We start from the raw sequence: 24648 nt of genomic DNA on the forward strand, positions 1-24648 counted from the left end.
GGAGGGATAATATTCCACCCCTTTGTTTGTATTGACTGCTATTCACCTCTCTCTCTCTCTCTCTCTCTCTCTCGCTCTCTCTCTCTCTCACTCTCTCAGGACAATCATAACAAAGTATTTCTCTCCCTCCACGTTTCCACCTTCTTCCCTCTCTCCTTCCATCTATTACTCTTTCTATTTCTCAACTTCTCTTTTCTCTTCCTACCACACCTCACCCCCTCTCCTCTCCCTGTCTACCTCCCTCTCTCTAGGCCTTGGCCATGGCGGAGGTGAATGGACCGGGGCCCCTGGTGGCCGAGCCGCAGATTGCCATGTTCTGTGGGCGTCAGCTGCTGCATATGAACCCTGAGACTGGCCAATGGGAGCCTGACCCTCAGGGCCGCCAGGGCTGCTTCACAGAGCCCAACCAGATCCTGTCCTACTGCCAAGAGGTAGGAGGCAACAACACTGCTATGGTTATGAGATCGACCTCATACTGCACTGTTACTGCACTGTAATGCTCAGCTCATCTCCAATGCAGTTCCAATGCTGCTTCAATAGCATACTAGAAAGCAGATACTTTAGATAGGTGGGATGGATTTAAAGATCGAGTGGTAGATACAGTGCCTTCAGAAAGTATTCATACCCCTTGACTTATTCCACATTTTGTTGTGTTACAGCCTGAATTCAAAATTGATAAAAATATTTTTGTTCTTACCCATCTACGGACATTTTTGCAAATTTATTGAAAATGAAATAGAGAAATATCTCATTTACATAAGTATTCACACCCCTGGGTCAATACTTTGTAGAAGCACCTTTGGCAGCGATTACAGCTGTGAGTCTTTCTTGGTAAGTCTCGGTCTAAGGCACTGCATCTCAGTGCTTGAGGCGTCACTACAGACCCCCTGGTTCGATTCCAGGCTGTATCACAACCGGCCGTGATTGGGAGTCCCATAGGGCGGCGCACAATTGGCCCAGTGTCGTCCGGGTTTGGCCGGTGTAGGCCGTCATTGTAAATAAGAATTTGTTCTTAACTGACTTGCCAAGTTAAATAAAGGTTAAAAATAAATAATAATAAAACACCTGGATTGTGCAACATTTGCCCATCATTCTTTTCAAAATTCTTCAAGCTGTTTTAAATTGGTTGTTGATCATCGCTAGACAACCATTTTCAGGTCTTGCCATAGATTTTTAAGTCAAAACTGTAACTCAGCCACAATTGTTTACCCATCTACCAATAGGTGCCCTTCTTTGTGAGCCATTGGAAAACATCCCTGGTCTTTGTGGTTGAATCTGTGTTTGAAATCCACTGCTCAACTGAGGGACGTTACAGATAATTGTATGTGTGGGGTACAGAGATGAGGTAGTCATTCAAAAATAATGTTAAACACAATCGCACACGGAGTGAGCCAATGCAACTTATTATATGACTTGATAAGCACATTTTTACTACTGAAATTATTCATGCTTGCCATAACAAAGGGGTTGAATACTTATTGACTCAAGACATTTCAGCTTTACATTTTTTCTTGATTTGTAAACATTTAAAAAAACATAATTCCACTTTGACATTATGGGGTATTGTGTGTAGTAGGCCAGTGACCCCCCAAAATCTCAATTTAATCAATTTTAAATCCAGGCTGTAATAACAAAATTCTGAAAACGTCAAGGGGGGTGAATACTTTCTGAAGGCACTGTAAATGGGTGGACAGACTGATAGATAGATAGATCACACAACATTACGTATAGGAGTAGTAGTAACCAACCCTAATCTCCCACTCTGTCTCACTTGGTCTGTCTTGTCTGATCAAATCTATATATTTCCGTATATATAGTGGAGTGATGGTGGTCATGAGAAAATATTTATTGATATTTCCTGAATATTAATACTACCATCCATCGATCTTCCTCCTGTTAGTTGCCACGTTTATCCCCCTAATTCCTGAAAGTCTCCTGCATGCCAAACTTAAGGCATATCAATGGCACAACAGGCCTAGCCACAGCCTTGGTTTGATTAGAGACTTGCTGCTCCCCCTCCCAAACAAGAGCAAGGAGCCTGTTTTTATAAAAAGACATCATGCGCCACCTGGTGGCTAAATGAAGCACAGCGTGTAAAGAAAACAGCAGTCACACAGTTGAAATGACTGTAATGTGATTACCCAGCTCATTATGCGTCTGTGATTGCTTTTCCACAAAAGCGTTCCTTTTTCCTCAACGTCTGTGGATACGGCTCTCAGAGAGCGTGCCAAATACATTTCTCAATCCATTAAACCTCATTATAGGGCAGTGCTTATGCCATTGCCCTACATTATAATTGAAAGTAGTCAGATGTGAAATTGGGATTATTGAAAGAATTGGAAGTGGGATCAACTTGTTTTCAGACTGTAATTTTCCCTACAACTTAAGGAGATCAGTGTACGACGTGCATAGTCAGAAAATAGACCCTTAGGGCCAAAGTGTTTCAGACCGTTGCATGAGTCTCTCCTTTGTTACCTTTCTCTCTTCCTTCTTCCCTCTCTCCCTCTCCTCCTCTCTCCCTCTCCTCCTCTCTCCCTCTGTCTGTACTGTACATCTCCTCTCCCCTCAACCCTCCTTTTTCCCTCTCAATTTGTCTGACCCTGTTGTATCTCTCCTCTCTCTTGTCCTAACTCCTCCCTGATGTCCTGTCTGTCCATATCGTCCGTCCATCTGTCCCTCCGTCTGTCTGTCCCTCTCGCCGTCTGTCTGTCCGTCCATCTGTCCAACCAGATGTATCCAGCCCTGCAGATCTCCCATGTGGAGGAGTCCTCCAGCCCCGTCACCATCCCAGCCTGGTGTAAGAAGGGCTGGGGCCACTGCCAGACACGGCCCTTCATCGTCATGCCCTACCGCTGCCAGGGTAAGAACCACACGTGTGAAATGTCTGCACCCTCAGCCTCATCATCATCATCATCATCATTATTATAATATTCAGCATATCCCTACACAAACATCACTCAAAACATTGCACAACTTCCCTAAGATCACCCGCCCCATATCTGAGGATAACTTTATTATATTACTAAGTAACATCATGTCATTATGTTTAATACAAAGCACGTAATTTCAATGATATGGTTAAGTAGAGTTCAAATTCAGCCTCGGGGAAGTAATATAAGAAACGGACATGGTATGTTTAATAGTTCATTTGAATGGATTCCATTGTCAAAGCTTTGTAAGGTGCATCAAAATGGTGGAAAGGTCTTTCAGTCTGTGTTGAATATTAACCCATTTGTTCCCACATTTTTCCCCAGATGTGCCACTATGCAAATATTATGCCATTTAGTAACCCTAACATGTAATCCATATTGCTTTAAAAAATAATGATATTTGAAAAGTATGTACAAAAAAAAAGTTTTATTCTCAGTCACAATTGTGACCGATGGGAACATACAGTGCTCTGCCTAAAATAAAATGAACAGACATTTGCCCCAATATCTACTGTATATACCTCCACCCACTTACCCACACAACTAAACCCAATTACCCACACACCCCAGCCCTCTTACCCCCATGCCCTAACCCTAACACCCACATGCCAATACCCTAATATTGATACAATCAAGTACCAATACACCCATATCCTAGCCCTGAATGCCCTATTTGTTACTCATAGACCCCAGTCCCTTTGCCAATACACCTCATCCTTGATACTTGCCTATCTCAGCCCTGTTACCCACTTTCCTTAGGCCTGTATTCCCCAAGTCACCAACAGTAACCTGTATCCAGATATTCGTTGCACACCCCAACCCTGTTATTTGCATATCTTATTCATGTTGTCTCTGACCTGTATACGCTAATAATTTCATAGATAAACTCACAGTACAGTGGTATGTTGCCAGAAAGGATTTGAATGGGCAATAGACATCCATCCAGACCCATTACCTGTGTGAGCCTTGTGTATCCCTACACTCATAGAAAAAAGGGTTCCGAAATGGTTCTTTGTTCGGCTGTCCCCATAGGGAAACCATTTTTTGTTCGAGGTAAAATCCTTTTGGGTTCCATGTAGAACCCTCTGGAAAAGGTTCTACATGGAATCCAAAATAGTTCTACCTGGAACCAAAAAGGTTATTTCTACCTGGAACCAAAAAGGGTTATTCAAAGGGTTCTGCTATGGGGACAGCCGAAGAAACCTTTTAGGTTCTATTTTGTCTAAGAGTGTACGCCCCTTTCCTCAGATAAACCAGGTAAATCCATGGGCATTCTCATATAAAACAGGTCTACCCCAGTGCCCAAGCCTCAATATTAATACAAACCAGGTTTACACCTGCACTTCTAACCCAATATTGATTAAAACATGTCAGCCCCAATTGTCATAAAAGAAATTGGTGTACTTCTGCATTTCAGCCCCAATATTCATATAAACCAGATCTACACTTGTACTTCAGCTCCAATTTACATACCTATAAAGTATGCACCTGTGTTTGAACCCAATTAGTCAACTAAGCCAGGTCTAAATGTGCCGAAGCCTGAATACTCATGTCCCAATAAACCAGGTCTACTATTCAGCAAAACTCACATAAACCAGGTCTACCATTGTGCAAGAGACACTAAACAAACCTATTAACATTAAATATGTATTTATTACACTAATTCAGTGTATGGGTCTGAGTGGCGCAGTGGTCTGCATCGCAGTGCTAACTGTGCCACTAGAGATCCTGGTTCGAATCCAGGCTCTGTCGCAGCCGGCAGCGACCGGGAGACTCATGGGCGGCGCACAATTGGCCCAGCGTCGTCCAGGGTAGGGGAGGGAATGGCCGGCAGGGATGTAGCTCAGTTGATAGAGCATGGCGTTTGCAACACCAGGGTTGTGGGTTCGATTCCCACGGGGGGCCAGAATAAAAAATAAAAAAATGTATTCACTAACTGTAAGTCGCTCTGGATAAGAGCGTCTGCTAAATGACTAAAGTGTAAATGTATACATGGCCAATTCCACCTGAAATAACAAAATATGATGTTTTATAGTCAGTCACTTATTTAAACAAATGTAAAGACTAATGAATAATGGTAAAATCATATTTAAGATCATCTTGATCAAGTATATCCATAACTCAACTCAACTTCAATCTACTGAAGAAAAGAAATAAACTGCTATGGTTAAATATACATAATACGTAAGAGCCATTGGTCACGTGACTGCTTAAATATTTTCATATACCACGAGCATCATCAATTGTATTGAAAATGAAGGCACATATGTAAACTACACCTTTTAAACATATTTACAAATAAAATATTTGAAAGTTCCAACAATGTATAAATTTTTTAAGCTGTTGAATACTTCTGGTGCCAAATTCGTCTGTAAAAGTACACCTTGGAGATTTATGCTTGTGGTCTTTTGACCATTTTGCGAAGTCATATGAAACTTCTCAGAATCATACTAGACACCTTAACAATGCAAAACATATGACTTATTTGTTAATAAATACAACTTTAACTTCTCTAGAGCCTGTAAAGTACAAAAGTTATTTTTTTCACTATTGTGACCGATGGAATCAAATGGCTTAAATGAAAATCTGAAATGAAGCATATTTCACATTGTTCTGTCCTTGACTGACTCACTGACTGCCTGCAGCTATTGAAAGTAGAACTGCAGGCAGCAGCACACCATGGTGTTCTGGATCATTCTCCACTCCCCACCTCGTCCTCAGCTCAGATAATGCCAACTCATTACAGCGCCTCTGCACTATCTTATTATACTGAACCTTTTTGGTTCAAGTCTCTCTCTCTCTCTCTCTCTGTGTGTATGTCTCTTTATCTCTTTTCTCACTCACTCCTTCTCTCTCTCTTGGTTTATGGATGTTTATGAACGTTTTTGATGTTAAAAAAATTTGCCAACCAAGGCAAGTATTAAAATATAAAATATTCTCCCTCTCATTCCATTTCCCTCCCTCCCTCCCCCTCTCTTTCTCTCTCTCTCTCTCTCTCTGCAGTGGGTGAGTATGTGAGTGAGGCCCTGTTGGTTCCAGACCGATGCCGTTTCCTGCACCAGGAGCAGATGGATGCCTGTGAGAGCTACGTCTACTGGCACAACATAGCCAAGGAGGTGCGGGCTGGCCTACATTATATTAAATGAGATTATATTAGAGTTAATGAAATTATGCCTAAATGATATTACATTTACATTTTTCAATTAATTTCTTAAGTTTTAATTGGGTTTTAACACCGCTAGGACTCTTTATAGAGAGTTAGCATAGACTGCTATGAGACATTAAACTTGGACTTGGACTAATTGAGTCAATAACTAAACTGCAGTGTAGGCTGGAAGCTAACTGTACCCAGCTGGGTGTAGTGTAACAGATTGTATCATACTGCATCAGCAGAGAGAGCTGCTAGGGGAGTTTATTATAGGCCAGGGAGGTGAGGTAGTTTATTATATGCCAGGGAGGTGAAGTAGTTTATTATATGCCAGGGAGGTGAGGTAGTTTATTATATGCCAGGGAGGTGAAGTAGTTTATTATATGCCAGGGAGGTGAGTTGTTTATTAGAGGCCTGGGAGGTGAGGTAGTTTATTATATGCCAGGGAGGTGAGGTAGTTTATTATATGCCAGGGAGGTGAGGTAGTTTATTATAGGCCAGGGAGGTGAGGTAGTTTATTAGAGGCCTGGGAGGTGAGGTAGTTTATTAGAGGCCTAGGAGGTGAGGTAGTTCATTATATGCCAGGGAGGTGAGGTAGTTTATTAGATGCCAGGGAGGTGAGGTAGTTTATTAGAGGCCAGGGAGGTGAGGTAGTTTATTATATGCCAGGGAGGTGAGGTAGTTTATTATATGCCAGGGAGGTGAGGTAGTTTATTATATGCCAGGGAGGTGAGGTATTTTTACATTTACATTTTAGTCATTTAGCAGACGCTCTTATCCAGAGCGACTTACAGTTAGTGAGTGCATTTTTTTTTTTTTTATACTGGCCCCCTGTGGGAATCAAACCCACAACCCTGGCGTTGCAAACACCATGCTCTATCAACTGAGCTACATCCCTGCCGGCCATTCCCTCCCCTACCCTGGACGACGCTGGGCCAATTGTGCGCCGCCCATGAGTCTCCCGGTCGCGGCCGGCTGCGACAGAGCCTGGATTCGAACCAGGATCTCTAGTGGCACAGTTAGCACTGCGATGCAGTGCCTTAGACCACTGCGCCACTCAGGAGACTGAGGTAGTTTATTATATGCCAGGGAGGTGAGGTAGTTCATTATATGCCAGGGAGGTGAGGTAGTTTATTAGATGCCAGGGAGGTGAGGTAGTTTATTAGAGGCCTGGGAGGTGAGGTAGTTTATTAGAGGCCAGGGAGGTGAGGTAGTTTATTAGATGCCAGGGAGGTGAGGTAGTTTATTAGAGGCCAGGGAGGTGAGGTAGTTTATTAGAGGCCAGGGAGGTGAGGTAGTTTATTAGAGGCCAGGGAGGTGAGTTAGGTTGTAGTTTTTATATCTCACCTTCATCATGCTGAGGAAGAGGTTACCCCCTGTTGTGTTTCCTTCACCTCCTGCTAGTTAGTTCCCGTTGATCACGCTCACATTTCCTCTCTTTTTCTATACACCTCTGATCTCTCTCTCGGTCACCTTGGTCTTTTCCAATCTTTATCCATGTTTAACAGATTTCTCATCCTCTCTCTTTCTGTTTCAGGCCTGCACAGCAGACAGTCTGGAGCTGCATAGTTATGGGATGCTGTTGCCGTGCGGCGACCGTTTCCGTGGGGTGGAGTATGTGTGCTGCCCGGGGAGGGGCGGGTCCAGTGGCAGGGGGGAGACAGAGGGCGGGGACGCTCTCCCAGCAGGACCCCAGGCCCTCACCCCTCAGGCCAAAGTCAATACAGGGTGAGTCTCATTACCCCTGCTGTCTGTGGTGATGATGGTGATGATGATCATAATGTTTGATCTTGTACCCCATTCCCAGAGTCAAAGTGACAACACCCACCCCAAGCCCCTCTCCTGACACCGATATGGACGAGACAGATATGGAGGAGGAAGATGATGAGATGGTGGAAGAGGATGAGCAGGTGGAGGAAGAGGAAGAGGAGGAGGCAGTAGAGGATGAAGAGGAGGAGGAGGAGGAGGAGCAGCAGCAGCAGGAGGTTGCAGCAGCAGTGAAAGACCCAGAGGAGTATGAGTACTCCATTGACTCTGGCCCCTACCAGGCTTCTGACTACACAGACTCCTTCTACTATGAGAAAGGCCAGGGTCAGGCTGGTCGCAACCCCTCCACATCCCCACCCCAGATCAGGGGAGACAGCCGTGAGTAACCCTCTACCTTCTATCTCACAGTTACATCTTCGCCCTCTCCATAAACAATCCTTAGCCCCTACTTACCACCTCTCCACTAGATCTGAGAGGAAATTCATGGGCATAAACTTTATAGGAATATCACTTTGCCCTAGATGGATTTTTATCCATATTGTTTATATTCTTACCTACAAAAGTGGAGAAGTGGGGTATTGAGTAGTGGCTAGGTTTTGTGTCTGGTCTGGACCTTTCTCTCTAAAGGCCAGTCTCAGTAAGGGAATGGACTGTAGTTGCTTCCCTTAGAGTGGTTAATAGGGCAGTAAAAAGACTGGGTAAATGCTGACATCACTCTCCAATCTCCCACTTACTCTTACTTACTGGGGAATGAACTGTAGTGCCCAGTTAGCATCTCCAATACTTTCTCTCTCTCACTCTATCTCTCTGTAATAGACTAAGGATGATTACGCACGCACGCAAGCACACACACACACACACACACACACACACACACTCACCATGCCTATCTGTCTGGCTGGATATAGGAGTTAGATAGGAGTGGCTGGCTGATGTATTTACAGCACTACTCGTCTCCAACTCAATAATGCTGACCTCTCTCTCTCTCTCTCTCTCTCTCTCTCTCTCTCTCTCTCTCTCTCTCTCTCTCTCTCTCTCTCTCTCTCTCTCTCTCTCTCTCTCTCTCTCTCTCTCTCTCTCTCTCTCTCTCTCTCTCTTCCCGCATTGGGATATCTTTCTGTCTCCCTCATCCTCCCCTCTGTCTTTAATTCTGCTGCACTGACTATACCTCCATCTCTCCTCTCTCTCGTCTCTCCTTCTCTGTTTTCCATCCTTTATTCTGCCTCCCTCCATCTATCTCTATCCTCTCTCTCTATCCTCTCTCTCTCTCTCCCTCATCTATCTCTATCCTCTCTCTCTCTCTCCCTCATCTATCTCTATCCTCTCTCTCTCTCCCTCCATCTATCTCTATCCTCTCTCTCTCTCCCTCCATCTATCTCTATCCTCTCTCTCTCCCTCATCTATCTCTATCCTCTCTCTCTCTCTCCCTCATCTATCTCTATCCTCTCTCTCTCTCCCTCCATCTATCTCTATCCTCTCTCTCTCTCCCTCATCTATCTCCATCCTCTCTCTCTCTCCCTCATCTATCTCTATCCTCTCTCTCTCTCTCTCCCTCCATCTATCTCTATCCTCTCTCTCCCTCATCTATCTCTATCCTCTCTCTCTCTCCCATCTATCTCTATCCTCTCTCTCCCTCATCTATCTCTATCCTCTCTCTCTCTCCCTCCATCTATCTCTATCCTCTATATCTCTCCCTCATCTATCTCTATCCTCTCTCTCTCTCCCTCATCTATCTCTATCCTCTCTCCCTCATCTATCTCTATCCTCTCTCTCTCTCCCTCATCTATCTCTATCCTCTCTCTCTCTCTCCCTCATCTATCTCTATCCTCTCTCTCTCTCTCCCTCATCTATCTCTATCCTCTCTCTCTCTCCCTCCATCTATCTCTATCCTCTCTCTCTCTCCCTCATCTATCTCCATCCTCTCTCTCTCTCCCTCCATCTATCTCTATCCTCTCTCTCTCTCCCTCATCTATCTCTATCCTCTCTCTCTCTCCCTCCATCTATCTCTATCCTCTCTCTCTCTCCCTCCATCTATCTCTATCCTCTCTCTCTCTCCCTCCATCTATCTCTATCCTCTCTCTCTCCCTCCATCTATCTCTATCCTCTCTCTCTCTCCCTCCATCTATCTCTATTCTCTCTCTCTCTCCCTCCATCTCTCTATCCTCTCTCTCTCTCCCTCCATCTATCTCTATTCTCTCTCTCTCTCCCTCCATCTCTCTATCCTCTCTCTCTCTCCCTCCATCTATCTCTATCCTCTCTCTCTCTCCCTCCATCTATCTCTATCCTCTCTCTCTCTCCCTCCATCTATCTCTATCCTCTCTCTCTCTCTCCCTCATCTATCTCTATCCTCTCTCTCTCCCTCATCTATCTCTAGCCTCTCTCTCCCTCATCTATCTCTATCCTCTCTCTCTCTCTCTCCCTCATCTATCTCTATCCTCTCTCTCTCCCTCCATCTATCTCTATCCTCTCTCTCTCTCCCTCCATCTATCTCTATCCTCTCTCTCTCTCCCTCCATCTATCTCTATCCTCTCTCTCCCTCATCTATCTCTATCCTCACTCTCTCCCTCCATCTATCTCTATCCTCTCTCTCTCTCCCTCCATCTATCTCTATCCTCTCTCTCTCTCCCTCCATCTATCTCTATCCTCTCTCTCTCTCCCTCCATCTATCTCTATCCTCTCTCTCCCTCCATCTATCTCTATCCTCTCTCTCTCTCTCCCTCCATCTATCTCTATCCTCTCTCTCCCTCCTCTCATTCCCCTCTTCTCTTTATCCCCTTCTCCTCCTTCTCCTCTGCAGTGCCCACCCCTCGCCCCACAGATGGCGTGGATGTTTACTTCGAGATGCCAGGGGACGACAGCGAACACGCCAACTTCCTGCGTGCCAAGATGGACCTGGAGGAGCGGCGAATGAAACGCATCAATGAGGTAAGGGGGGCATCGAGGCGGGTTTGGACAGGCAATGAACCAATAAGATATGAGGCCAGGTCTGCTGTGCTGTTTCCATATCTGTGATCTCCTACAGAACACACTGTTGACAGACGGGGGCAAATTGCTCTGGGACTTGAAGTGAGGTCTTAATGCAATATTAATATATTGGGAGAATCTCAATTGCATACTCCTCGTGTCCTCTCTCCTCAATTCCTTCTCAAAACCCATTGGTGGAGAAGGTCAGAGGGGAGGGACCGCTGGCTTTCTCATCCAGGAGAGAGGATGTGAGGAGTATGCAATTGAGATTGTCCCACTGTTTACTTCAAGTGAACCAAGCCAAGTGGATACCCAAGATCAGACAGACTTTTTTAGTAGCTGCAGATTGAGACGGATATGGAGCATTTTAAACATCAGAATGGTCCTCAGTGGATTCCTGTCTATGAGGAAATCAGTACTTGGCTCTGAGTGTGTGTGAATGACGTTAACTCATCTTGCCTTTTCAGATCATGAAGGAATGGGCTGAGGCTGACAACCAGTCCAAGAACCTGCCCAAGTCTGACCGCCAGGCCCTTAATGAGGTTAGGAGGTAGAATAGGAAGAGGAGGGGATGGAAGAAAGGAGAACGGGATTAAAGAAGGAAGAAAAGATGAGACAGACACTCATATGCCTATTAACGCAACAATTATCCCCTTCTCCTCTCCTCTCCCCCCAGCATTTCCAGTCTGTGTTGCAGACTCTGGAGGAGCAGGTGGCAGGGGAGAGACAGAGGCTGGTGGAGACCCACCTGGCCCGCGTGGTGGCCACCCTCAACAACAACCGCAGACTGGCCTTGGAGAGCTACCTGACCGCCGTGCAGGCCGAGCCCCCACAGGTCAGTAGACAGCAGCGGCAGCAGGGATATCTACATTTTGTTAAGCAGAGCGCATGACTGTACAGAACTGCAACGCTGCTGGGTTTTTCACACTCAACAGTTTCCTGTGTGTATCAAGAATGGTCCACCACCCAAAGGACATCCAGACAACTTGACACAACTGTGGGAAGCATTGGAGTCAACATGGGGCAGCATCCCTGTGGAACGCTTTCAACACCTTGTAGAGGCCATGCCCCAACTAATTGAGTCTGTTCTGAGGGCAAAAGACGGGGTGCAACTTAATATTAGGAAGGTGTGCATCACAGTGCTTAAGGCGTCACTACAGCCCCGGGTTCGATCCCAGGCTGTGTCACAGCCGGCCGTGACCGAGAGAACCATGAGGCGGCACACAATTGGCCCAGCGTCGTCCGGGTTAGGGGAGGGTTTGGCCGGCCGGGATTTCCTTGTCCCATCGTGCTCTAGCGACTCCTTGTGGCGGGCCGGGCGCCTGCAAGCTGACTTCGGTCGTCAGTTGGACGGTGTTTCCTCCGACACATTGGTGCGGCTGGCTTCCGGGTTAAGCGAGCAGTGTGTCAAGAAGCAGTGCGGCTTGGCAGGGTCGTGTTTCGGAGGACGCATAGTTCTCGACCTTCGCCTCTTCCGAGTCCGTAGGGGAGTTGCAGCGATGAGACAAGACTGTAACTACCAATTGGATATCACGAAATTGGGGAGAAAAAAGAGGTACAAGTAAAAAAAATAATATATATATTAGGAAGGTGTTCCTTATGTTTGGTATACTCAGTGTATATTTGTTAGTCAGAGAGTGTGAGTGTACTGTAGTGTATTGTTCATTTCTACCACACTTTCTCCACCCCCTCCATTCTCTGACTATAATTTCCCTCTCCTCTCAACAGCCCGAGCGGGTGCTGCAGGCTCTGAAGCGATACATGGCAGCAGAGCAGAAGGACCGCAGACACACTCTGAGACACTACCAGCACATTGAGGCCGTCGACCCCCAGAAGGCTGAGCAGATGAAGTTCCAGGTGTGAAATGAAAACATACTGGAATATACTAGGATGAAAATATACTGGAATATACTAGGATGAAAAGATACCTGAATATATTATAATGAAAATATACTGTACATCTTCCTTAAGCAGTGATATTGCCTCATGCTCATAAAATAACTCTTAAAGGGGCAATCAGCAGTTGAAACAACAAAAAAGTGTGTCCCTGCCCCTGTTTCGGTAAAAAGCTGAGGGATCGGGCTGGAGAAATGTAACCACTCTCAAATTCATAGACAGAGCTATGGATGCTATGATTGACCATTCATGATATCAAAATTAGTTTTTTAATCATGTTTTTGAGGCTATTGGGGTAAAACAAGCTCATATGTTGGGTTCTAATGGGGTACCACAGTTGAACTAATCTCATGAGGCTTAAGTTATATTCTTCAAGAATCAATGCGAACATATCATTTATTTATAAGTCCAAAAATGCATGTAGCAACTGCAGATTGTCCCTTTAACAAAAGGATCAATAACTGATGTCATAATCATCCTTTACAGCAAAACTAATTTTCATTTATCTTCTAAATGCCAATACATAAAACCAACACATGACTCTTTCAGACTCAGTGGGGTCTTGTAATGAACCTAACCAGCATTGATCTCTTGGTGTTGCAGGTCTACACCCACCTCCATGTGATTGAGGAGAGGATGAACCAGAGCTTGGCTTTACTCTACAAGGTCCCTGCCTTGGCTGAGGAGCTGCACGATGATATCCGTATGCTACACTCCTCTCTACCCTCCTGTTAGCCATGTAGACAAGGATGTGGGGTTACTGCCCCTGTCCTAATATTAATGTTTTAGTTAATTCATAAGACATTTCGAAAGAGATAAGCTAGCTAGTCTTTTGTAAGACATTCAAAGTTCCAAATACACATGATTTAATTGCTAGGCTATTATTCTCTTGACATTTCTCTAGGGAACTCTCATTCAGAAAATTATGGATTGGTGTATATAAGGTGTAAATAACGCAGTGTAACCGTAAAGACATTATACTGTACTGTATATGAAGCTGGGTAGCTTTTAGTTTATTGTATTTCTCTAAACACCTTTCCTGTTTTTAAAACCTGCTTGTTTCTCTCTCCCTCCCGATAGAGGAGCTGGTGAAGGCGGAGCGAGGAGACATTAGTGAGCTCATGACCACTTCCTTCTCTGAGACGCGCACTACCGAGGAGCTGCTTCCTGCCGAGAGTGAGGAGGAGAAGGATGACGAAGAGGAGGAGGAGAGAGCCTTCCAGAACAGGCCCTACCCACCCCGCATCGGTACGGACACACACACACTCATGAATGCGCGCATACACACAAAATGTCTCCTTCAAATTGTTCAGGAATTAATTCATTTCTTTGAATACAAGCAGTAGGTTAACATTTTATTTTTGTATCTTGTTTCTGTCCTGTCTAGACCCACAGCCCAACGCTAAGAAAGGTGAGTTAAAGGGAAGGGACAGGAAGTCTGATATTTGTCTGCCAAAATGTCATTTTCAAATAAATAAATAGTTGATCATGGCTGAATCAGTGTGTTTTCTGCCTCTGCACTCAGCCTCTACAGACGAGTATGACTATGCCACATCTGAGAGAAGCCCCACATATGAATATGAGGAGAAAGTGAGAAAAATCTGTAGTTTTTTTTATTACAAACATACACATCACTTTACAGACATGGCTTCCTACTTGCGCTTGTGTTTACAACACAGCCAAGAGTTACGCTGACACATATTATGTCAATCACCTCATCTCTCCTTCTCTCCCTCCATCCCTTCCCACTTTGTATCTCACCCCCTCATGTGTATATGGAAAAATAGCTTGTGTCGCACTGCAGCCTCCACGTGATGAACTGCTACATTTTTACTCCATTACTATAACATCCTCTCACAGCAGGAAGGCAACTCCCATAGATATATATTTAATGGGTTCTATTTAATTCTGGGTACTTCCTCTGTAATGACCTATTAAATACCCCCCCCTCTCTCTCTCTCTTCTCTTTCTCTTCTCTTCCTCTTCCCCTCTCTCTCGCTCTCACTCTCTAGATTAACACCTCTGTGGAGCTCAAGCAGGTGGTCTACAAGTCTCCTGAGATCCAGACAGATGAACTGGTGAGTCTGCTACATAGATAACACTGTGTCTGGATGGGCTGGGCTGGGCGGACCCTTCCTCTCCTGTGGTATTGTAAGTCATTCCCATGATGATATCAACCTCTAATTTCTCCATCCTCCCCTCTTTGTGCCCTCTCTTTCCCTTTTCTGTTTCTGTCCTTAGCAACCTGACGCCATGGAGACGTTCAACCGCGGGGCCATGGTGGGGTTGCTGGTGGTCGCCGTGGCCATCGCCATGGTGATGGTGGTCAGTCTGTTGCTGGTGCGCAGGAAGCCGTACGGCACCATCAGCCACGGCATCGTGGAGGTAGGAGGCAGGGAATCAGACAGAACAAACACCTGCTCACGTTCAGATGCTCCCAGTAGAGCTCTTTATTGCACATTAGTGTGTGGGTTTAAATATTGTTTTGATTTATCTGATCATCAGACATCAAGGCTTCCTCCGATCTCAATGTCATAAACCTTCTTCCTTGATCATCCATCATGATCATCATCCCTTCCAGTTCCATTACTCTCACAATTTATTGATTTTTTATTTTTTTTGTACTTGTGTACGCAATTCAGCTTTTAGCTGCCATGTGTGCAAAATAAAACTAAACTAAAACTAAACACAATCAATAAATAAATAAAACGTATTTTATAAACCCCTTTTTACATCAGAAGGTGTCACAAAGTGCATTACAGATACCCAGCCTAAAACTCCAGAGAGCAAGCAATACAGATGTAGAAGCACAGAGGCTATGAAAAACTCCCTAAAAAGCAGGAACCTAGGAAGAAACCTAGAGGAATCAGGCTCTGAGGGGTGGCCAGCTCTCTTCTGGCTGTCCCAGGCGGAGATACATGTGGCCATTCAGGCCAGATCGTTTTTCATAGATGACCAGCAGGGTCAAATCATAACCATGGTGGCTATAGAGGGCGCAACAGAGCAACACCTCAGGAGTAAATGTCAGATGGCTTTTCATAGGCAGGTATTCAAAGTGTCTCTCCCTGCAGCGGCACGTAGGAGAGACACTTTATGCTTATAGCACAGTAGTGTCCCCTCCTTCCTGCTTATAGTACTTCCTTATACAGTAGCAATTACTTGTACTGTATCTGTATCAGTATTATCTTTGACCCTCCATGTCTCACAGCAGGTTGACCCCATGCTGACACCAGAGGAGCGCCAACTCAACAAGATGCAGAACCACGGCTACGAAAATCCCACCTACAAATTCTTTGAACAAATGAACTGAGGCGGTGGATGTGACCTCCCGGTCATGCCCAATCACACAAGGCGCTCCCTTTCTTTGTTCCCCTCCTAGGGGCGGTCCCAGTCACACCCCCTATGATGTATTAAGATGTATCATTACGACCAACATTTTAATGTAACTTGACAAGCAAATAATGGGGAATATGCCCCAAACCTCTGACCAACCATGTCCCCACATCAGTTTTTGGAATGTAAACCAGTAACGGAGACGTATTACCCATCCTCTTACTCTTCTAGAATAAAGGGGTGGACATTAATGCCATAGTGTAACAATCATCTCCTTTAGAGAGATTCACTCCTGTCTACTTGGATTGGAATGGCTTGAGTTGACCCCCTTATTCTTATTAAATGGATTGATATTTGTCAGAAACTGACTCAATGTTGAACAGTTCATTTTGCTTTGTTGTGTATGTCATCTGTTTATTCTTTGTTGGATTGTGTTACAGCTGTGATTCATTATATTCCAGTTCAGATAGTGTAAAATGTGAACAAACAATATAGTATAACTGATCTAAAACTCCACACAAACTGGTTCTCTCTAAAGCTACAATGACTCTGACATGATGACCACCAAGCCAACCCCACCTCCATGAGTCAATGTAGGACAGCTTCTTTCAAAGCCAGGCACAGTTCTAACGGTTAAGCAGAGATGAGGAGGTTGGGTTGGGAATGTGAGGTATTGAAGCTTGATTGACTTAGTTGTTACTTAGTAATTACTTACACCAACATATATTATCAATCCATAGTAAAATGGGTTGGTGGTCTTTTGATATTCAGCCCAACCTCATCTCCTTCAGTCTGTGGCATCTGACACAATCGGCACCCAGAGCCTATTCCATGTGATGTGAACTATTTAATTGAACTAATGTACCAAATGTACCATTAAGTTAAGTGAATGACTGCTACCTAAAAAAAAATAACAAAGTAATCAGAAGTCCATTATTTTTATGAAAGCATGCAGATTTGGTGTATGACGCTACCGTCTTTGTGTTGTTCCTGTTCTTTGCTTTTGATAAGATGGAAATGTGACAGATTAAAATGGACAGTGTAAATATCTTTAGAAAAAACATGACATAAAAATAGACATTTCTAGAATGAATTTGCATCAGTGTAATGGAATAAAAACAAAAAAAGAAGAATACCTTGTGCTGTTCAGAGAGAGAGAACATTTTCCTAACATGGCTGATTGAAAACGGACTGTTGTAAAAACCAGCACAAGACTACACAGTTAACTTCTGACTGAATGTATTTTAGGTAGATGTTGAGACTCCATCCTCTTCGATAATGCATCACTCCCATAGTAGAACCCCAAGGACTAACCTGTAATCAATAGACAAGCTACATGTCCAGTACCTTCCTCATTATCTCACCGTAGTTTAACACTGGATGTCTATTTTCACTATTTGCAGGTCTGAATGAGAACAGTGGGATGTCATTCATTATTGTGGTGCAATGGACTTTAGCATTAGTGATGTTGACAAAAATTGTGATATTGGGTAACAGTTGTGCCTAAGGGAGGGATGCCGAGGCCTTGTCTATTACTCAGATTGGGTGTGACCACAATATTTGCTCTAGCACACCTTAGTGGGAGTTATTTTCAGTTTATTGCTTCAAATTCAAGTTAATCTTTAGGGACATAGCAGGTTTTTAGGCAGGATGAACATACAATACAGAACATATAGATTCTGTATAAACACCAGTTGAATGTTAGTCCACTGTTGATGCTACTTTTTCAGTTCCATTTCTCATCCTAGGGAGATCGGTCGGTTGCATCTCACTGAAGCGTCGGTCACAGTTGTTATGATCAATATCATTCACTGTTTATAGATAAGGAGGGATTGTCCCCTTTTTCAATGACTGATTGTTGACGTCTTGGATGGGTTTTATGTTGAATTTATTTTTCACTACATTACTTTGGTACCAGAGAGAGATCTCTGTGTTGGATGGTCACATACACAGTAGGAGGTTTCTTCGTAATCTACAGTGTCAACTACAACTACTGTTGGCCTACTGTACTACAGATGATCCTAACCAAAACCAATCTTTCACTACTATCAGAATTCTGAAAATAGCACTTTTTAAAACACCACCAGTCCTGAAACATCCTTAGAGGTTCATAGTTTATTTATAACTCATGGCTAGGTTGTTCTGCTGTTGTGTACTTCATGAAACCACTGGCGACACGAGGGAGTAAATTATTGATCACATCGGAGGAGAGATGTGGCTGACTCACCCTCATCACTTCAAACCGTTCTGTTTCTTTATTCAAACACTGCTTTGAATATGGGGAAGACGAGGTCAAATACTTGAGCTCAGAGATTTGAATTTTCCATGTATTGCTTTTGGATTGTAGGAATCACAGGTTGTGGTTGCTGCATCAAGATAAGTAGAGAGCTGAGATAGTCCTTGTATAATTTGTACAGCTCCATTTAGTTGAACCTTGTATCGATACTACTGAAACTATAGAAGAGAATAAGCTTGCCTATGTTTCCCCAAAGACTCAAGGTTTTCATACCAGCATTTAGCAGACGTAGAATGGTGTATACTGTAGTGACTGAACACACATTTGTATGTCCTCTCTTGATTAAGATACTTCTATGTTGGCCTTCCTCCCCTCCGCATCCAATGAAAATGTAAACAATTATATGGAGAGTTTAATTGCTGCATTATTGCCTTTTACAATGCTGTGTTTTGGATGTAATTATGTATTTTTTATTTCTAAGTAATAATCAATTGGATTGAGGGTCATGTTTTCTCGCTGTATGAACAATGTAGTAGCTTGTATAAGAATACATATTGGCACCCTAAAGAGGTTAAGTGATGTCTAACCTGCAGTTCAGATACAGTAGACCTACGCTGTCTGTAGGTCTATAACTAAATTGTCCATGGAGTGGCGCCAAGCACAACTGTGAACAAATTATTGCTCTATGCCAGACACAGTTACTGATTTGAACTCCCACCATTTTGACTATACTCTGATTGGAATGATACTGATGACATCACTGAGAGAGCTGATCTTCAAATCCATTCAGAACTTGACCAAAGACATGCTCTGCTCTAGAAGAGATCAGACAACTGACTCATTTGACCAATTGTCCTTGAGCTATGTAGAGTGTAATTCATGTGCAAGAAATCTGAGCAATGGAGATCTGATTTAAGCTAATTAATACTGTAATAAAATTACAAATGACCCACGAAACACTGTCTCTTGAATCACTGTTCTTCACCTCTGAGCACAGGATGGGATAGTTGTCTTGATTTTATAATATCAGCCAGCGTGGGGTCACCAAGAGAGACGCATGTGTTCTGTCACAGCTATAACCAGAGAGATATTCTCTGGTTATAATAACACATTATAAAACACACCACCCACATGAAAGTGGAGTGTTCTGAAGTATGGCTTATATTGTGTGGCTGGGTGTAGCCTATTTTATGATCTAGATTGGTGAAGGTATCTATACTGTGTAAAACACTATAAACAGTTTGCTGCCATATTTGGGGTTTGAGGCGTTGAGATTAACTGTCCTGTTCTTGCAGAACTACCTTCATATTCATGCAAAACATAACCAACATATTGTAGTGTATTAAGATTATGACTTTGATAAGGTTTTAAGTGGAACTTGAGAGGATGTTTATTTAGAAGAAAGAGAGCCGTTTTTAGGGTGACGCCCCATACAAGACAGGGGATTGGACAGTAGAGGGAGCCACCCATATTTTGGGGAAGATTATATATACTGGGTTTAAACGAAGAAGAGCAGAGCAGACGTTGCAATTTGGGAACCACTGCTCTCCGGGTGATCTGGACACCTGTACACTTATGCTGAAATCTTGTGATATGAATAAAACTTATGATCAAAGTTCAGTATAAGCGGACTCCTTTGTTACAGCAATAATTAGCAACTTTGACTCGACACTACAAAATGGCGTCACGAAAAGGGACGGTCTGCGTCTCTTCAGTGTTATATTCATGAGCTGCGACGTGACTCTCGCTCAAGATGCCAGCATAAGGTGAGATTTCTCACGGTCTTGGGTGTGTGTTTCATTCGTTAGCTTCTGGGTATGTGCGCTGGAGAGATGTACCGTTGGGGACCGATGTGTGCTTTGTGTTGCTTTTGTTGCTGTTGACTATAAGGGGTCTGGCCTAACCATTATACATTTATTTGCACTGGTAGACAGCGCAAAAGGGGGGAGAGAGCCTATAGAGTGTCTATAGAGATGTTTTGCTTGAATAACAGTTCAAGAACAATCGATTAAGTGGAATAAGGAATGAGGCCTAGGCAGATGTATGTAACTTAGAGCCGCTGTGGATCATGGACAAGCCCTGATACAGGCGACCTCTTTAAGGTGGGCCGAAAATCCTGATAACGCGTTAGATGTGTTTTAGGTGAGTCCTGAGGACTCGAGACCGTGGTATATTGATAATGTATGTTGCCCCTCAGCTAATAGTTGACGAATTATTTGACTGATGCAATCTCTCGTGTCGATTCCACAGTTCTCGTGGTAGCACAAATTTAGCTAACAAATGGAATTTTACGGCACGGCGGAGGGAGAAATGCTAACGTGGCCTGCTAATTATGCTTCATGCTACATGCTAATGCTAATGCTAATGCTAATTCATGCTACATGGCAATTTTTTATGCGGGGTTATGATTAATATTTGTTCCTTGGTGGTCCATTGGAATGGGACGAGCCACCAGAAATGTGTTTAGTTAGCTTGGGCTTGGTGCCTGGTGTCTTGTGAACTGTTAAGTGTTATTGTTTGTCTATAAGGGGTAAAAGAGAGGAGCTATAGCAGAATGCTAACGTTCTGTTGTCTGGAGCTGCTTCCACGGTGAAATCGTGGTGATGAATGTGCTGCGCATGCGTGTGATTTTACGACACTAGATTACGACACGTGTGATTTTACGATACTAGAGTGACGTAGGGGTAAATAGGTCACTCCTCTGTTACACTGTGCTGCGGGGAGACAGACGAAGGAACAAAGACAGAGACATTTAGAGTCTAATGGTGTATTCTGGTTGTTACATCGGCTGTTGTTTGAAGATGAAACTGTTTTCTTGAGACCTATTGAATTGATAAATGAGAGAGAGATGTTGACGGATTAAAAATTAAAATAATTAAGTAAATAAATAAAATAAAATGTTAGAGCTATCGATAAATATTCCTGAGTTAAGTGTTTGCTTATTTCTTAGCGCAAGTGTGAACAGAGGAATATTGAATGCTTGAAATAACTCAGTGAGTGTATAAACTATTAAATGCTTGTCTGTCCTTTTGTTCTTTTGTCGTATGAGAGACGATAGGACGAGAGGAGAGAGAGAGAAAGAGAGGACTGACGTGTACATCACGCGACAGGTGTGACGCGACAGAGGATCGAGTCAAATATCAGGCTAGTGCTGTTCTGTTTACAAAGTCTTCCCCTACGGGATATTTGATGTTATGACAATTTGACAAAGACTTATTTGACCAATTAAATAATTGGTTTATGAGTACTGTAGTGTTGCTGGATTATAGGTATTATACATACTTTTTCTAATTGAAGGTGGTAAGATAGCCACTAATTGATAAATTAGTAAAATAGGAAATAGAAATAAAAATTATTTTTGATTATTCATAAATTTATTGATTAATTGTTTAATAAAAAAAAATAAAAAAAACTTTAATTAATAATTTTCGAATATTCATATTTTTATTGATACATATTTTTTTTTTTTTTTGTTTGTTTTTTTGTTTATATTAATAATTAAAGGGAGGACACTATAAGCTATATATTCTAAAATAATAAAAATAATTCACAATAAAGGAATATAAAAGAGTTGTTACAATGGGGAAAAGGGATATCAGGACTATGAAGGTAATTACACCTGTTGATATAGTACAAAATAGTAATCCTCTAGTTAATGGGATTGCAAAGTTATCTGGCAAATGGAACAAACGTTGGCCTGACATTGAACAACCATGGCCAGTGGAAGGGACTCTTAACCCTGACGTAATCAACATAATAAAAGTGCTTCTGTCAATTCATAAAGCAGATCAAAAGAAAGGGAAAAAAGGGGAACAACGTAAAGAAAAGAGACAAAGAGAGCTGGGTGTTCTTAAGCTGTTTGAGAATGAAGGACAAAAACTGATAAAAGATGCCAGCGATAAGATAAACAAAGGTATAGAGAAAATTGTGAAACAGGGAAAGGCGACAGAAAAACTAATGGCAGAAGTCAGTACACCTTTCTCACATACGGATTCAGCAAAAAGACCCCCACCTTATGAGGAAGAAGTAGAGCGTAAGGACGTCTATCCTCAGCTTCCGGTGATCGTTCAGGAGGGTGATTATTGCATCAGAGATGAAGATGAACGAATAATTGAGAGAGGACAAGCAGAAACTACCAGAAAGATTAATCCAAAACTCCAGAAGTAAGAAAAAACCGAGATGTCTGGAAACTAAGAGAAGAATGAGGTTCGGAAAGATGAAGACAAAGATGAAGACTTGGAGATTAAAGGTGCTTCATATTCAAGAGGATTTTATCCAACAATGATTAGCAAAGAAGAAATAGAAAGAGATATAGACCGATGCGTCTCATGCCTGGATAAAGCGAATAGTTTAGAAGAAGTAACACAACTGGAGGAACAACTCAAGAAGCTGAAGAATTGGAGGAGAAGAATACATTGAGGCCAAGGAAAGAGAGAAAAGTAAGAAGATGATGGAAGATGATATTTCGAGGACAGAGCCTAGAATATAAGCTTTTGAAGAATACTGATATGTCAACAACAAGAAAGAGCAGGACCAAGAAACTCTCAGAAAACTCAATCAAATACAACTGGTGGAGAAGAAGAAGGAGAAGAGAAGCTTTGGTTATGAAGAACAATCACTGCTACAGCTTCAACTGAACAAGGTCAAATGCAATTGTACCAGCCACAACAAGTGGTATAAGTTGTTCCATATCCACAGCCAGTTTCTGGACAGACACAGAATTGGAGAGGAAAAGGACGAGAAGGCTTAGAAGGAGGAGGAAGGTTTCAGCCACACTTCCAGCAACTTTCAGAAGAGTGTTATAATTGTGGACAGGTTGGTTACTTTGCCTGTGAGTGCAATGCGCCAGGAGGAAACAACAGAGGGAATTTCTGAGGAAGATAAAGGAGCAAGTGAAGATCACCTGTTCTCCAGGTGAACCCTTAAAGGAGCAAGGATTCTAGAGTGCCTAGAATATCCAAAGGGGGGTGTCAGCTGGTAGCACCAATTAGGGAAAAAATATCTAACAATTGAAGTGAAAACAAAGGACTAGGAGAAGTGATAGTGGAAAAGCTTTTATCTGTGTTGAGCCTAAAGAGGTTAAACATCTCACTATGTAAAATTAACTAATTAGGATAGGGATTTGAGGGAGTAAAACAGCTGATTACTCTTAAGGAACCAATTGAGCTCTGCTATAAAAAATCAAAGAGAAATTAAAATACACATACTGGTATTAGAACATATACCTATTGCATTGTTGGGAAGAGATGCATTGTGTAAATTGAACTGTACAATAAGATGTACACTAGACGGCTGTCTGGTAGAAGATTTTAAAAGAGTAGGGTTTTTGGGAATCATATTTGCTTGAAAAGATAATATCCTAGGAAGGATGACAATCTATTAGACTGCCTATTAGACAATCTGTCTGAAAAATAAAGTTAAAAGGGGTGACTGTTATTCTTGGTTACATTCCTACACCAAGAGGTGCAAGAGATTTCAAACTAGGCTAAAAGATGTTCGATCGTTTGCCAAGTCTGTGTGTAAAGAAGTCAGAAGCAGGTGGGGATTACCCAATCACATATTCTAAAATTTGGTGGTAAAAGGATTTTGTGAATAAATCAGTGGAAAGAGTTTTAAAAAGTTAGGAGAAAATATTAGATTAAAAAAGTTAGGAGAACTAGGATTGAAGGAACTTTAGGACAGTAAGCTAAGTTTCAATGTTAGTAGGGAGAGAGAGTGACACTAGTGGTGATAGATGGAAATACAAGTAAGGAGTTAAGAGTCTTAGGGAGAATGGATGAAGTAACAACAAGGACATCAACACTTCAGTCTATTATAACAACAGTGGGAAGCAATTTAACTCTTTCAACATTGATAGTTATTAAAGCCATAAATATATTGCATTTGTTTACAAGGGAGCAGATAGCTCCAGCACCGATTTTAGAGGAATTTCATAGTCTGGGAAGCCTATCATTGGAGGATAAGTCTAAGAGAGAAGTGTTTTTTTTTCCATGGTATGGTGTAAAATTTGGGAAGATAATATTGATAATATTACCTATACTTTGATTCCAGATAGTTCAGATAATATCACTAGTGTTATAGATGCATTGAAGAATATAAGGGATGCATTTGGTAGATCTGAAGGAGCTGGATGGTCAGCGAAGTCTTGGTTGCAAGATCAGTTAGGCCCAGTGGGAGCAGTGATGGTTCAGATTTAATAGCAGCTTTGATGGCACTGTGTGTGATGTTTTGCTTTTGTAATTTGTTACTGACCTTTGAGAAAGCTATGATATTGAGATAGGTTGGAGTAGTGATGCCTGGAGACAACACTCAGATGCCGTTGTTGACTGTTCCTGATCTGGATGAAGAGGGACAAGTGGGACTGGATGGAGTAT

General features: G+C 42.7%; 1 protein-coding gene across 2 annotated transcripts; it reads left to right on the forward strand.

Annotated features, from left to right (window-relative positions):
* The first annotated feature begins 252 nt into the window (after nt 1-252).
* LOC121586104 (amyloid-like protein 1) lies at nt 253-19231 on the forward strand. 2 transcript variants are annotated; one of them, XM_045213306.1, is made up of 16 exons: nt 253-431; nt 2731-2860; nt 5934-6046; nt 7616-7806; nt 7886-8223; nt 10643-10770; nt 11277-11351; nt 11486-11644; nt 12538-12666; nt 13309-13408; nt 13786-13953; nt 14093-14116; nt 14231-14295; nt 14718-14783; nt 14947-15090; nt 15914-19231. In XM_045213306.1, the coding sequence occupies exons 1-16, from the start codon at nt 261-263 to the stop codon at nt 16013-16015; spliced, it is 2103 nt and encodes a 700-aa protein (XP_045069241.1). In that variant the 5' UTR covers nt 253-260; the 3' UTR covers nt 16016-19231. The 2 variants fall into 2 exon arrangements, with proteins under 2 accessions (XP_045069241.1, XP_045069242.1); XM_045213307.1 differs by having other exon boundaries at nt 15917-19231.
* The last annotated feature ends 5417 nt before the right edge of the window (nt 19232-24648 follow it).

This window comes from Coregonus clupeaformis, unplaced genomic scaffold (genome assembly GCF_020615455.1).
Source record: "Coregonus clupeaformis isolate EN_2021a unplaced genomic scaffold, ASM2061545v1 scaf0096, whole genome shotgun sequence".
Classification (NCBI taxonomy): domain Eukaryota; kingdom Metazoa; phylum Chordata; class Actinopteri; order Salmoniformes; family Salmonidae; genus Coregonus; species Coregonus clupeaformis.